The sequence below is a fragment of the Geospiza fortis genome, unplaced genomic scaffold, assembly GCF_000277835.1.
Source record: "Geospiza fortis unplaced genomic scaffold, GeoFor_1.0 scaffold592, whole genome shotgun sequence".
Taxonomy (NCBI): Eukaryota; Metazoa; Chordata; class Aves; order Passeriformes; family Thraupidae; genus Geospiza; species Geospiza fortis.
Window position 1 is genome coordinate 373,832 of NW_005054609.1, and position 13,228 is coordinate 387,059.

At 40.8% G+C, this 13,228-nt stretch overlaps 1 protein-coding gene across 10 annotated transcripts in view; it reads right to left on the reverse strand.

The window, feature by feature from the left end:
- Positions 1-13,228, reverse strand: part of GIGYF2 (GRB10 interacting GYF protein 2) — a 75,194-nt gene that overhangs the window by 17,829 nt on the left and 44,137 nt on the right. For 6 of the 10 annotated variants that reach the window (XM_031064622.1, XM_031064621.1, XM_031064627.1 and 3 more), the window contains 6 exons: positions 8,736-8,915; positions 3,786-4,003; positions 3,538-3,697; positions 3,260-3,460; positions 2,577-2,767; positions 1,722-1,881 (listed from right to left, as the gene is read on the reverse strand). In XM_031064622.1, coding sequence (XP_030920482.1) covers positions 1,722-1,881; positions 2,577-2,767; positions 3,260-3,460; positions 3,538-3,697; positions 3,786-4,003; positions 8,736-8,915 — 1,110 coding nt within the window. The remainder of the gene's footprint in view (positions 1-1,721; positions 1,882-2,576; positions 2,768-3,259; positions 3,461-3,537; positions 3,698-3,785; positions 4,004-8,735; positions 8,916-13,228) is intronic. The other 4 variants (XM_031064625.1, XM_005430220.3, XM_031064626.1 and 1 more) reach the window with 2 other exon arrangements.

Genomic DNA, 13,228 nt, shown 5'->3' on the forward strand with positions numbered 1-13,228 from the left:
GAGTGTCCATGCACACCTGCACAGGGGCTACAGCACTGCCCCACAGCCTCAGGAAAAGTGCATGATGGCTTTCACCTTGCCTTGGAGGGAGACAGGTCAGCTCTGGGGTGCAAGCCAAGCAGCCACCATGGTGGGGGGCTTGGTGGAGCTAATGCCCCTGCTGTCCTCCAGCAGCACTTACTGCTTCAGGCTCACAGAAGCTGCGGCTTCCACTCTGACCTCAGCAGTACCTGCTGGCTGACACTGCTCAAACCACAAGTGCTGCTTTCCCCACTGCACTGCACAGATAATTACACAATCTTAGCCTGCTTCAACTCTTGCCTTCAAACCAGAGGAACCCTCATGTTTTACACAAGTTTTGCTTCTGGAACTTAGCAGATAAAAAGATTCCTCTCAAGTGAACAAGTACATTTTTTAAGATGAGGATCAAGTTTCTTTCCTTTGTAAAGATCTACACTTTTCCTTCTCTTCCTCTTTTTTCTAAGAAATATTTCAGTCATGCCTTTCTAAGGAGGGTTCCTATAATAATTTTACATATTCAAATACAGAGAAAACCAGTATAAAAATATTATTTAACCAAGTAAGAATCACATAAATAAGTTTTGCAAAACATCTTCTGAAAAGTAGGAACATTCAGTAACCCTTGCCTTCTCTGGAAGGAGTATCTCTAGCAGGCAATTCCTTCTAGAGAATATGAAACCATAAGAGGCTATCCCGAGAAAAAAAATTATTTGGAAGTGTTTACTTCTTGTTGTCACACTGAAGTACTTAATCCAACCACAAAATATTTAGATTGTCACCCACCAATAAACACTGAGCAGTGACTGACATACACTGAGCAAATAAAAGCACTTTATGGTTAACATTCTTAACACTTAAGGGATGAAAAAAAACCCCTTAAGACGTGCAATACCTGCAGATAAGAGATTGACACAGATCCCACAAACAACACCCCCACCAATCCTATCTGGAGTTCACAGCTGAGAAATCATTCACCCTACACAGTGTGAAGTATGGCAAGGAAGGAATTCACTGTTTGACTGCACTTTTGGGAAGCAGATAAGCAGCTGCTAGACCGAGCCCTAGGACCTCCAAAAGAAATGTATCTTCTGAAAGCAAAGATGCAAGTATCTATATGAAAGGCCTGCTTCAAATCTTATTTACAAAAAAAATTCTTAAGCAAAAATTGAAAGCAGGGAGCAGTTCCTATCCATAATATGAACTAACAAAGCAGTGGCTGCAAGTGCAATTTAAACTGAGATTCTGCACCAGCACTGGCTGGTGGAAACTTGATTCCTCTTTGCCCATGATTCTAAACCAACCACCCTCCCTGACTATTCCATGTCTTCAGGCTGATTCAAGGCTTCTTGTGGATTCTTCACAACTACTTGAGTGGTCACATTCCTTGTTTGTTTCCACTGTTATCTGGACATCTGAGTAACTAATGGCATGTGAAACAGGTTTTAGTCTAACCTAATTTACAGGAACATGAAGTGATGGCAAACCTCAGCCCCAATAAATTACGGTTCTGGACGTTCAGCCTGCTGAGCTCATGGGGGCAGTGACGGGTCGAAGATATTTTCAAAACCTAGCTCTAGAATGGTATATTCCCTGAGCAGCTTTTGTAAAAAGAAGCACCAGCATCTGTTGGTGGTAATTCTGTGAAGAACTCTTTAACAATTCTGTGAAACAAAGAGGAAGTGTAAATGGCACAGACCTACCCTGAATTTCTCCTTGTGGATCTTTGTAGTACCACTTCTGCATGGCTTCGTGAAACAGGGGCATAGAGGAACCCTTTGCTCTGTGCTCTTGGATTTTTGCTGCTAGTCTTTCATCATCAAGGGCACTGTCCTGCAGATATGCCACCATTTTTTCTGCTTGCTGGAAGAGACATCAAAACCAGCAAGAAATACAAGAGTTAGATAGGGGCTTAGAGACTTGGAAATTAGTGTATCAAACACACCCAATCTTGTGCTACCTAGGGCTCCAAAGTGTACCAGGAATGACAGAGAGCCCCAGGACAGGAGTGACTGCAACACAAACTTGGAGCTCTGCCCACCACACTTGTCAGGCAGAATTCTGAACAAGCACAGTTCACCTGCTACAAAAAGCTTTAGAGCAACTTGCCAAGGAGGTCCCATGCAGTACCACAGTGAAAAATAAAACAGGCATGGGAGCATGAGCACAAAGAAGGTTCTACATCTCAGCAGTCACTACAGTTCCATCAACACAGTGTTGTGATTCACTTACAGGATTTTTGGTTGGGTTTTTGTTTGTTTGATGGTTTGTTTGGGGGTTTTAACAGACAGAATTTCTCAAGGCAAATCATAATGCTACTTAACAGTGGTCATAAGCACTATGGTCTCTAGCTCTTTAAATGGGGTATAGCATAGAAAAATACAACAGCTTGAATTATTTGCAAAAAAAAAAAAAAAGAGAGAAGCAGCTTTCAGTAAACATTGAGGAGTGTAAAGTTTTAGCTGCATTTCTGATTTTATGGGCTTCAAATATTTGCTGCATTCCACATTCCTCCAGTCTCACGATTGTCAACAACAAAGGAATTAGAGAAATTTTACCTGCTCTAGGTGTTTGAGGCCCTCTTCATCATCTGGATCAGTGGGAATGTTGCCCATGCCTGGAGCAGCTGTGACAGGTGTTTGAACTGGCCGTAGAGCAGGATTTGAATTGGAAACAGGAGGAGAAAGATGAGCAGAAGCAGCTGTGTCTGCAGAAATCTGTGGCAAAGGTTGAGCAAGAGAAGCCAAATCTAAAGAAAAATGTTTAAGTTAGTCCATTATCCTTAACATAAATGACAATTACTTTTAAGAACTTAATGCAGAGAATATTCAACAGCTTAATTCAAGCACCAAAGCAAAAGTATTTTCAGATCTTCCTGAATGTACTGCTTACAGCACAGGTACCCAGCCTAACTTCAAGGAACAAATAGTTCAGTTCTATCAGTGCAGAACTCAGGACATTTGAGCATATCCCATTTCCTGGCCACACACATTTGTCCAGACTATTCTGCTGTACCACAGTGAGGCACATCCACAACTGGCTGATGTTTTTTGGGACCACATTTCAGTGTGAAGTACCAGTGCACTGCAAGCATTTGAGATGGCATATCCAACAAATCCTGTATTTATAGACCAGTTGGTGAATCTGGCTTTCCATCACCAGCCCTTGCCTCTTTCAAGGGGCCAGGATTATTCACAGTGAGTAATGGAAACTTACTAAATTTATCTGTCAGGTTTATTACCTTCCCCTCTGTTGGACATTTTGGCTGACAGTGTATTCTCCACTCGATTCTCTTTATCTTCTGTTTTTTCTGTTCTTTCTGGCACAGACTCTTCCTTCCTTTCAAAAAGGTTTGTCTGCAGCGGGTCTGGAGGCTGGGATTTCGGTGGGGTGTCTGACCTGGCAGCTGGAGATGATGCCTGAGCTGCTTCTTCCACTGCTTCTGTAACAAGGCACAGGTCTAAGTAACTGAGTTAACAGAAATTCTACACTGACAGTTGCAGGAGAAGTCCCCCCTACCTGCCACTATTCTCTCTGTTTTCTCCCCCTCCTTCTTGGTCTTTTCATGATCTTTGGCTTCTTCATTGTGGCTCCCTTCAGAATCAGACCTTTCCTCCCCTTCCTCCACAGGCCTGAAGTCCATCTCCTGCTCCTCTGGTATTGGCTCCTTCTGCACTTTCTGCAAAGTCAACGCAATCATCCATAACCCACCTGACATCACAGGACACTTGCACCAAGTCACCCAAGGGCCCAAAGCAGCTTTTCACCTTTAAAGAGAGAAACGCTCCAGAGGAGTCAAAGGTGCCCATTTCCTCCTCTGCATCCTCCAAGCACCACTCCGGGAGACTGTCCCTGTCGTCGTCCATGCTGCCGCTGCCGCAGCGCACGCGGCGATAGCCCCGCTCGTCGTCTCGGTCCCGGAAATCAAACTCGAACCTCCGCCGTCGCTCCATGTGCTCCCGCCAGCCTGCGGAATGAGGGCCGTCTAAGGCAGGGAAAGGAGCTTTACCACACAGTCCTGGGGCAGTGCTCACACAACGGAGGAAGGACACTGACAGCAATTCAGAAAGCTGCTACAGGGTACAGCCCACCTATGAACAGGCAACTTCAAGGACAAGGCAAATAAACAGAAGACTTTCAAATATTGTCCACTGTATATCCTCATATTATAAACTGGAATAAGCATTAAAAACCACATAAGGCTAAAAAAGCTTGGCTGCAAAATCTAGAACAAGCACCGAAATAAGACAAACAACACTAGTTGCCAATTGAATGTACCAGCCATCATTGATTTAAGTCTTTTGTGGCACCTTTACTTGTGTAAGATTTCATGTTTTCCTTCAGGGGCTCTGCAGAAGTCACATCCTGAACAAAACACCCATGTTTTTGCCTCTTGCCCTCAGATGTGCTTTTGTACATATACATGAAAAATGGAGTGACAACTGTTCAAATACCTTTGAAAGGACTGGTCAGTCTCTTGAATGGTTGTTTTTAGCCATGGAATACCAAAACTTGGAAACATAAGAAATGGGAGAACATTCCCAATTGATGTATAAACTTCATGTTCAGAAGACACCACCACTCAGCCAAGCTTCAAATCCCACGAGTGCAATAATGTTATTTAAGCTGTAAAGAGCTGGCTGCTAAGGAAAACAAATTGGGTGTGAAAGGACTGTGCACAGTTTTCCATGAAATACAAGCCATCTCTATCACAAAGGTGCAAAGAAAAATGAAGGCACCTTAGAGCTTTCCATGGTGGCTGTTCTTAACTGGATTTAAAAAAAAGTAAATTCTTTTTTTTTTTGCTCCAACAATCTGTGCACCAGAATCAGTGCAGCCCCACAGTATCAAATATCTACCAAAAAACCCCAAATCACAGTAAAAGGGAGAAACATGGTCAATTTCATGACTCGTGTTTCCACAGTGACCTTAATACCCCAACTATTAATATTAGCCATGCAAAAATCCACCTTTGTCTCACAAATACAGGAAATCTAAAACTAACGCTTTCTAGAAAAATTCTGAACTTCAATCTTAAATTTTATCAAGGAAACATAAATGTTATCCTTTAACAAGGCCTTGACTATTCCCTATATGCTTATTTACAAGTAATTCCACTGGATAACTTAACCTATGCTTCTAGTTATGCCTCACAAAGAAAGTAGTATTAAACCATCAAATCAATCTTCTGAGGCAATCTTTTAAATATTATTAAGGAAAGAGACTGAAGTGTGAGAGGTTGTTGACAACCAGACAGCATTTCTGATGGGGTCCCTGGACAGACAGCTCCTCATTACAAGCAGCCATGTCCATGTCAGGGGAGAGGAGCCTCGATTTTTCCACAGCTCACATGCCAATACCAGGAGTGCAGCTCCTCATAGTGAGACCCAGAAATGTGGTTTTTGAAGGTGAATTCTAAGCACTTTGTTAAGGCCAAGTATCTTCAAAGTTCAAATGAAGAACCATTCAGTCTGCTTGCAGAGATTTAGTCACACCACCTTTTACAGCCCCCACATTTTCAGAGCTATGTGGAGAGGCAAAAAGACACAGGTGTAGCAGACTCATGCCCTTTTTTCTTAGTAACAAAATGTGTTTGTAAAAGCCCAGTTAGAATACAGGTCATAATTCAGGTCTGAAATATCAGGCTGCCAATCTTCTAAAGCAAGCCAAGAGGAGAGATAAACCTGAATTCTTACCTGAAGTTTTTTAGCCAGCAGTTAGGACACAAACACAGCTTTAAGTTCAGCCCCATACTATCACTGGGCAGTAGTTACATGTTCGATATTTCAAGTGTAGAGATAATTTTAAGCTTAATTTATCCCTTGCAATTTATGGTGACATTGTAGGTAAAAGACAGGACTACTGGCTGCTTCAGGAAATCCAAGAACACATTAGCCTTATTAATAGCTACTTCTCTTTTAAAAGTTATATTCTCTAACTCAGCAGTGAAATTGATATATATACTAAAGAATACTAAATCTAAACAGAACACAAAGGAACAGCACACTTTTTGGGCATATATTATATATAGACCTAGTTCTTTGCTCAATTTTGGAGCAAGATTCTCTAATGTACTTTAGTTGCTTAATGATATTTAAGAAACGCAAGGAACAATGCCCAAAAATTCAACTCTAGTTGAATTACAGCACCTGATTCTGAAAGAGGAGTGAATCAAGATGAATTTGAGAAACCTTTCAAACAAAGCAGCAACTATAAAATCTTTATAGGAAAGTACAGCCTAAGGCCTCTCTCAAATGCTTCTCAGGAAAAAGACCAATTTGAAGAGCCATCTACACAAAGACACAAAATCATTTCAGAAATTCTTGTCAAGAAAAACTTATTCCTATTCCTTAAGGCTGATTTGATAACCAAAGCCATAAACATCTATAGATCAGTCACTAGTTTTGAGACCACAACAGGTTTGTGTATGTTTCTGACAAAACAGACTTGGCCTTGTAAATTTAAAAGGCAATCATTGTGTGAATGCAAGAATTGTAACAACAGAGAGGGGGCTTTTAGACATTTATAATTCTAAAACATGGTTAAAAATTTAAAGGGTAAAAAAAAAAAAGGAAACTTCAAAGCAGCCAGTGAATCTATATCTGTGATCATATTCCTCTAGCAGTTATTAAAGCCAGTGTAAAGATCCTAGCAGGGAGCACATAGAGACAAGCCACAGGAAGGACCAACTAAACAAATGAAAACAGTCCAATGAAGACATTTCTCTATTTTTAGCAGGACATATGACTGTACGTGTTACCCAACACCAGAATAAGTACAAAGAAGTAGTTTAAACCACGCCAATTTGATTTAACCTCATTGTTTAAAGCAAAAATGTGATTTAAACCATTTTGATAGTTCTGTGGCTACTACTAAGAGAAGAAATGAAATGCAGCTCTGATGAAAGCTGGAACTAGGGCAATACAGCTGTCAGCTCAGGCTACCTCAAAATTAGCAACTTTTCTGCAGATTCACATAAGTCTTGAAACAGGCTTTCACTGATAGCTGCTAAAACTAACTTGGTAAAGGAAGTTCAGTTTCTACTACACTGAAAATTCAAATAAGCAAAATTTACATGACAGAACTGAAACAAATTTTCAAAACCTTCCTCAGAAAAACCAAAAAAGTTCAAGATCTGAATGAACTTCTGAACTTTGAGGTCTATGCTTCCTTTTAAGCTAAAGCATGCAGGCTGGTACTCACAGAACACTCCACTCCTGAGTACCATGCAGCATCATGAGGTAGCTGGCCTGATGTTGCCTCAACTAGATAACAAAGCAGCAGTGTCTGATCAACAACTGTGACCAAACACTGGGGAAAAGAAAATTATATTCTTCAAAATTTGCCTCTTAGCCTTGCTCTGAATAGAAAACATCTGATGATAAATCAAGCCTTGGGCTCATTGCTAAATTTCAGTACAAGACAGCAGCTGTTTGAGAGCAGTTATACACAGCTATGAAGAAGGCTCAGAACAGAGGTGATGGTTGCTCCCAACAATAACTGTACTGAAAGTCTGGGATGTTGAAAAGGCCAACAGAGCCACTGCAAGAGCAAATGGGACTTTTTTTTATTGAACAGAAGAAATTGTCCACCTCAGCTCCAAAAATGTCCTTTGCTTTCTTTGCTTTCCTATTAAGTTTAGCATGGAGCAAAGGATGCTCAAGCAGGGGGAACTTATAATCCCCTAGAACTACCAGAAAGAAGGTTTAGATTGGGCATTAGGAGCAATTTCTTCACTGAAAGGGTTGTCAAGCATCAGCACAGATGCCCAGGGAAGTAGTGGAGGCCCCATCCCTGGAGGAATTTAAAACCCATGCTGATGTGGCACTCAAGGACATGGTTTAGTGGTGGCCTTGGCAGCACTGGGTCAGTGGTTGGGCTCAAACACCTTTAAAGGTCTTTTCCAAACTTGACAATTTTACTGTTCTATGAAGATGTAACAGTAGAAAAGCCTAATCCCCTCCTGGTACTCCAGAAGCCTTCTGCAGCCAAAAGACAGCTGAATCCAGGATTCCACACCAGGAATGACTGAATCTTTTCCAAAAAGAAGGGAAAAAACCCTATAATATGTTTCAGTCCTACTACTGAAATACCAAGCTCTGCTTTGTATTTCTCCTGCAATTCCAGCAATGCAATGCTGGAAAGCAAGTGAACAGACTTGCCCTGTCAGGCCTGGGAAAGGGAGAGTGAAACCAAACAGGTACCTGAAATTTACTGAGACAAGATATGCTGTAACTAACTACAAAATGTGTACAGCAACATATTTTGAGATTTTCCAAGGATGCTTCTTGGCATTGCAAATACATCTGGAAAACTAGAAAGTGGTCAATGACCAGAATGATTTAGTGCCAGTGTCACTCTGCAGCATGGTACGCTGTCTAATGTGGGTGATTTCTGTCACAGCCACAAAGAAACAGTACCATTAAAAACCCCTTATTCTACCAGGCACATACACACCTGGAGCACATTACAGACAAGGGCACATCTGGGAAGTAATGTTCCCTTAAGTATGTAAGGGTACTGAAGATGCTAAAAGGAAAACAACAGACACACAATTTTATGCTAAACATTTTGTGACCAAGAGCCTCAGACATGCCAGAACAGTATTCAATGACCAAGACTACACGAACCTATTTTTCCCTGAACGTGGCACCTCCCTCTCCTCATTACCCTGTCTCAGTAACCACAGCTGCATGTTTGCCCAGCTCTGCTCTCACCTGGACTGTGAGGACGCCACCTCTCCCCATCCCTCCGTGACCCAGCCAGTCGCCAGCCTCCATCCTCATCTTCCCCATTCTGCTCCTCCCTGAAGATGCGCCAGTTCTCGCTCTCAGAGCGGATAAATTCGTGTTTCCTCCCTGCGGTCACTGTCCCACCTTCCTCAAAGTTTGGTCTCACTGCAAAGAAAACACAGGCCAGTGAACATGTGTTCTGTCTTTAGAAACACAGAAATACAAAAGGGTTGAAATCTTGCTCTCTTGGAGATAAAAAATGCACCTGAAGTGGTTATAGGAACCTAGGAGAGGAACAGAAATTCAAGAAGGAAACATGACAGAGATTCAGAGATTTAAGAAATCCAGGTGCCTATGTACCTTGGGATGGAAAGACCAAAAAAAAATCCAGAAGGAAGCAAAGCATGTAAGTAATTAGAACATTGATAGGAAAGACAAAGGAGGAAAAGGCAGTTTAAGAGATGTAAGGAAATGTAACAGAAAGAAGGCGAAAGTGTGCGGAGAAAAAGAATAAACTGCTTTATCATGAAGTGTCTCAAGCTAAATGGGAGGACAGTGTAAACATTATACAAACCAAACACATTTCCTACTTCTGTAATAAAAGGAAGGCGAGATCTATTTATTTAATCCAACATACAGCAGTCTAAGTATTAAGAAACACTGAAAACTTAAATTAGCATTGAGGAATAAATGAGAAAAAACTTAGCAATGTTAACATTATGCTGTGAATCCATCTTCTGGAGAGCCAAGGTCAGTGCAGGAAGGGCTAGAAGCAATTATGCCTGAATTGAAGGATAAGTCTACACTAGAAGTTTAGGAGACAGGATAGTCTTTTAGTTCTGAATGTACATTATGTTACATTTAAAACAAAACAAAATCCTCAAGTACTTATGAAGAGCAACTGTGTCTGAAAAGAATTATATAAATATTTTTATGAAAAGACTCCACATTATACACCAAGATGTCCAAGTCATATGCCAAGGTTTAACACAGATGCTGCTTTCATTGCTGACTTGCCCTGACAAGACAGCCCATCACTGAAATAAGTTTCTTCAGCTGTGTAGCACCAGAACTGTCACAGGAACCACAGTGATGTCATTTCTTCACTGGTACTATTACCTAGTGTTAACCTGAAATCGTGGTGTTATCTATAAAAAGTTTTCAAGTACTAGAGAAAAGTATACAGAATCTTCCTTCTTAAGAGTCTTAAAACCTAAAAATGTAAGATGTTATTTGGTGAAGTCTGTTTAGTGTGCCTGCTTTCTTAGGGAAAACAAAAGGAAGTATGATCGTGTACTAAGACTCCTGAGGTGGAAAGAGACATTTTTAAGTATTTCGTTTAGGAAGCATAGGAGAATGTTTTCTTAGCATCAAGCAATCTTTTCAGTCAATGAAAAAGATGAGGAAACAATGAAGATCTGAAATTCTGTGGAATACCAGACCTCTGTTTAGAACAGGAAAATTCTTCCTGCTAGAGATACTGCACACTGGAGACAGGAAGCACACACTGGCTCTCTACTTTACATGCACCTTGGAGAAAAACTGACATCCCTTCTCCACCAGCTCAAAAGATTGGAAGGAAAAAACCTTTACCTTTCTCCAGCTCTAATTTTTCTGGAATATCTTTCCCCTATGTTGTTCCTACATGAAGAGCTAAAGCACACTGGCTAATTTAAAGTCCAGCACCAGTTCCTAATTTAAAGTTAAGCGCCAGTACAAACAGGCAGTGTCAGCTGTGAAGCCAAGTACGACCCAGTTACACCTTTACTTCACTGAAGGGGACATCTGGCTGAAGATCACTTCTGGATTTGCTGGGCTTTGAGAAACAACACAATCTGCAGACAGTGTATTTTGGGGAGTCTCTGGTAATACTCCAAATAAAATAAAATTGCTGGAGGCACTCAACTCCCTTCATTTGGTACATGTGATGCTGGCAACATTTTATCTGGAGTGGATAAATCTTTGCAGATGAAGGTCAGCCACATTCTGTATTCCCATGCTTCGTGGAAAAGACATGAAAGGAACAAGCCAGACAGAAAATTTTAAGTCTGGGAATTTTATGGTTTTTTATTTTTTTATTTTTGTTATCTCAAAAATATCATGCAAACTACAGTAACAAAACGTGCAGGGAAGCCTCTCACCATTGCTCCTTGGATGGGCTTCCCATAGTAGAAAAGCAAAAGGCAAAGCTGGAAGTAAAACAGAGAGAGGTGCACAGGAGAGAGCTGCAAACCAACAGACCAGGGGAGCTTAAGTCCCTGACAACAAGCAAAGTGCCTCATTCTTCCTGAATTAATTTTTAAAATGCTACAAAGAGGAAGAGAGATGCAATTTTTTTTTCATTTTGCAACACAAGACATTAGTTTTTTTTCTTACTAAAACAGTTACCAAAAGAAAAATGTTATTCAAATCACTACTTTGGGACGTGAGAAGTAATATTTTTACAGATCTATTATTTTCATAAAAACTCACAGCTATTACTTGACACTTATTCAGTAACATTAATTTGAGAGATTTTAGACTCTACCAATTAAGGAAAAAAAAGGGAAGTTCTTCCCTAGCATTGTTAAGTTCAGTTGATTCGGGAGACTGCTCTTCAACACAGACAAGCTCTCAGCTCACAGGTCCTGTTCCACTCTTCCAAAAACATTTAGGTCACTTAAAGAATATTGTGCAGTCTGCTTTGCCACTGAATATCCAGGTTTTAGCCCCACTGCACATCTACTCATGCTATAAGCAAATCAAGGCAACTCAGGTTCTGCTAGTCCTTAGGACAGCAGATTTTGTTCCCAAGAACTGAATTATCCAAGTCAGGTTTTGTATGCTGAACTTGCAGAAAATGGGGTTTGAAACACATCTCTGTTACAAAACATCAAACGCTGTTTGCCAAGATCAGACTCAAGTGGGATCCTGCCCCTCTTCTGATTTTAAATTCTGTGGCATTACAAATGTAGAAATTAAAAAAAAAATCAAATAGAAAGGGTCAGCATTGTATTTATCTGAGCATGGGATCACCTGTGGTTCCAACACCTTTCCAAACACAGCAGCACTCCAGTGTCACATCAAAGCCTGTTCTGATGCCACATTCAGTGGAATTAAGAGAAAAAATGCAGCGTCTCATGACATCCTTCAGTTTTCTGGTTTACTCCAGTTTTCTAGAACATCACAGCAAGCATCAAAGAACAAGGTATGTGTCCAAACAGGTCTGGCATGAGATGATCCTGAAGATTAGACAGACCAGCCAAGAAACTGGTTCTTAACAAACAAAAACAAGTCACAAGTTAAGGACCAGAAAAATCAAGCTACCCAAGTGACAGAAAGACTCTGACAAACTCAATACAGGAGTATTCCTACAGATTACATCTAAATTCATAACTTATAAAGTGCCAGCATATTCTCTGCAAACTGTTCCTAGATTTGAGAACAATCATTTCAGCTAAATGACCTAGATCACAGAGTCAGGACTTGGCAATGTTTTAAGGATGAAAGAAACTAAAATGCAATCTATGGTTTTGCCTTGGACTAATTGACTGGACTTCCTGAAGAGAAGGAGCAGTAAAAGGGCACCTCTGTTCAGGCCTGTCACAAAGCCAGCAATGGTGTTTACAGAAAACTTCAGACAGAGCTGAGTGGTATCCAGCCAGAAAAGCCTACAGCTGTGCGACACTGATTTGAAGGGATACTGACTGTGCAGAACAAGACTGGATTCAGGGATGTGGCCCCATGGCAACCTGGTTATGGAGAGCACTTACTAACAGAAAGGCAAATGACTCCTGTTCTCCAGGCTGTCAGCCCATGTTTCCTACACCATCCTCACTGTCTGCAAAGAATAAACACGAAAGCAATGACTGACAGCGCTGCTGTTTCCTCTACACAGGGGCAAGAACCAGGAGAGTCTTTTAAGTACTTGGACTTGCTCTCTTCACTCTGCTGCCCGCTACATAATTCCTCAAGAGGAAGATAAAAATAAAAACCTTTGCAGTCAGTGTTTTTAAAGGAACTGAAATAACTTTGCCTAAATGTGTAATTGCTTCGTTTATTTTACAGAAGGATAAATGTCCTTAAGATGATGCTTCTAAGAAAGACAACCTTCTCATTGGAACACTACTGGACATGCTAGGAACACCACAGGAATACAAATACCATCAAGTGACTCCCAGTGACAGATCTGAAGTTCTGAATCCTATTTCTAGCTTCAAATTTTCAATCTCTCTGCATAAAATCTCAATCTGAACAGCAGGTATCAAAAACATACTATCAAATACAAGCCCGTATTTTTTTCACTAAATTGGCTATTATCTACTGTGACCAGTGTGAGTGAGCCAATAGATTCAAAGGAATTAACAAGAGTTCAATTCCATAACACACCTGAAACACACACTGCACCTCATTTCACCTGCTATACAACTGTGTAAAGATTTCCAACTCATTCAGTTGAATAAGATTAGAAAACCATACCAGTGACCACACAGCAAATG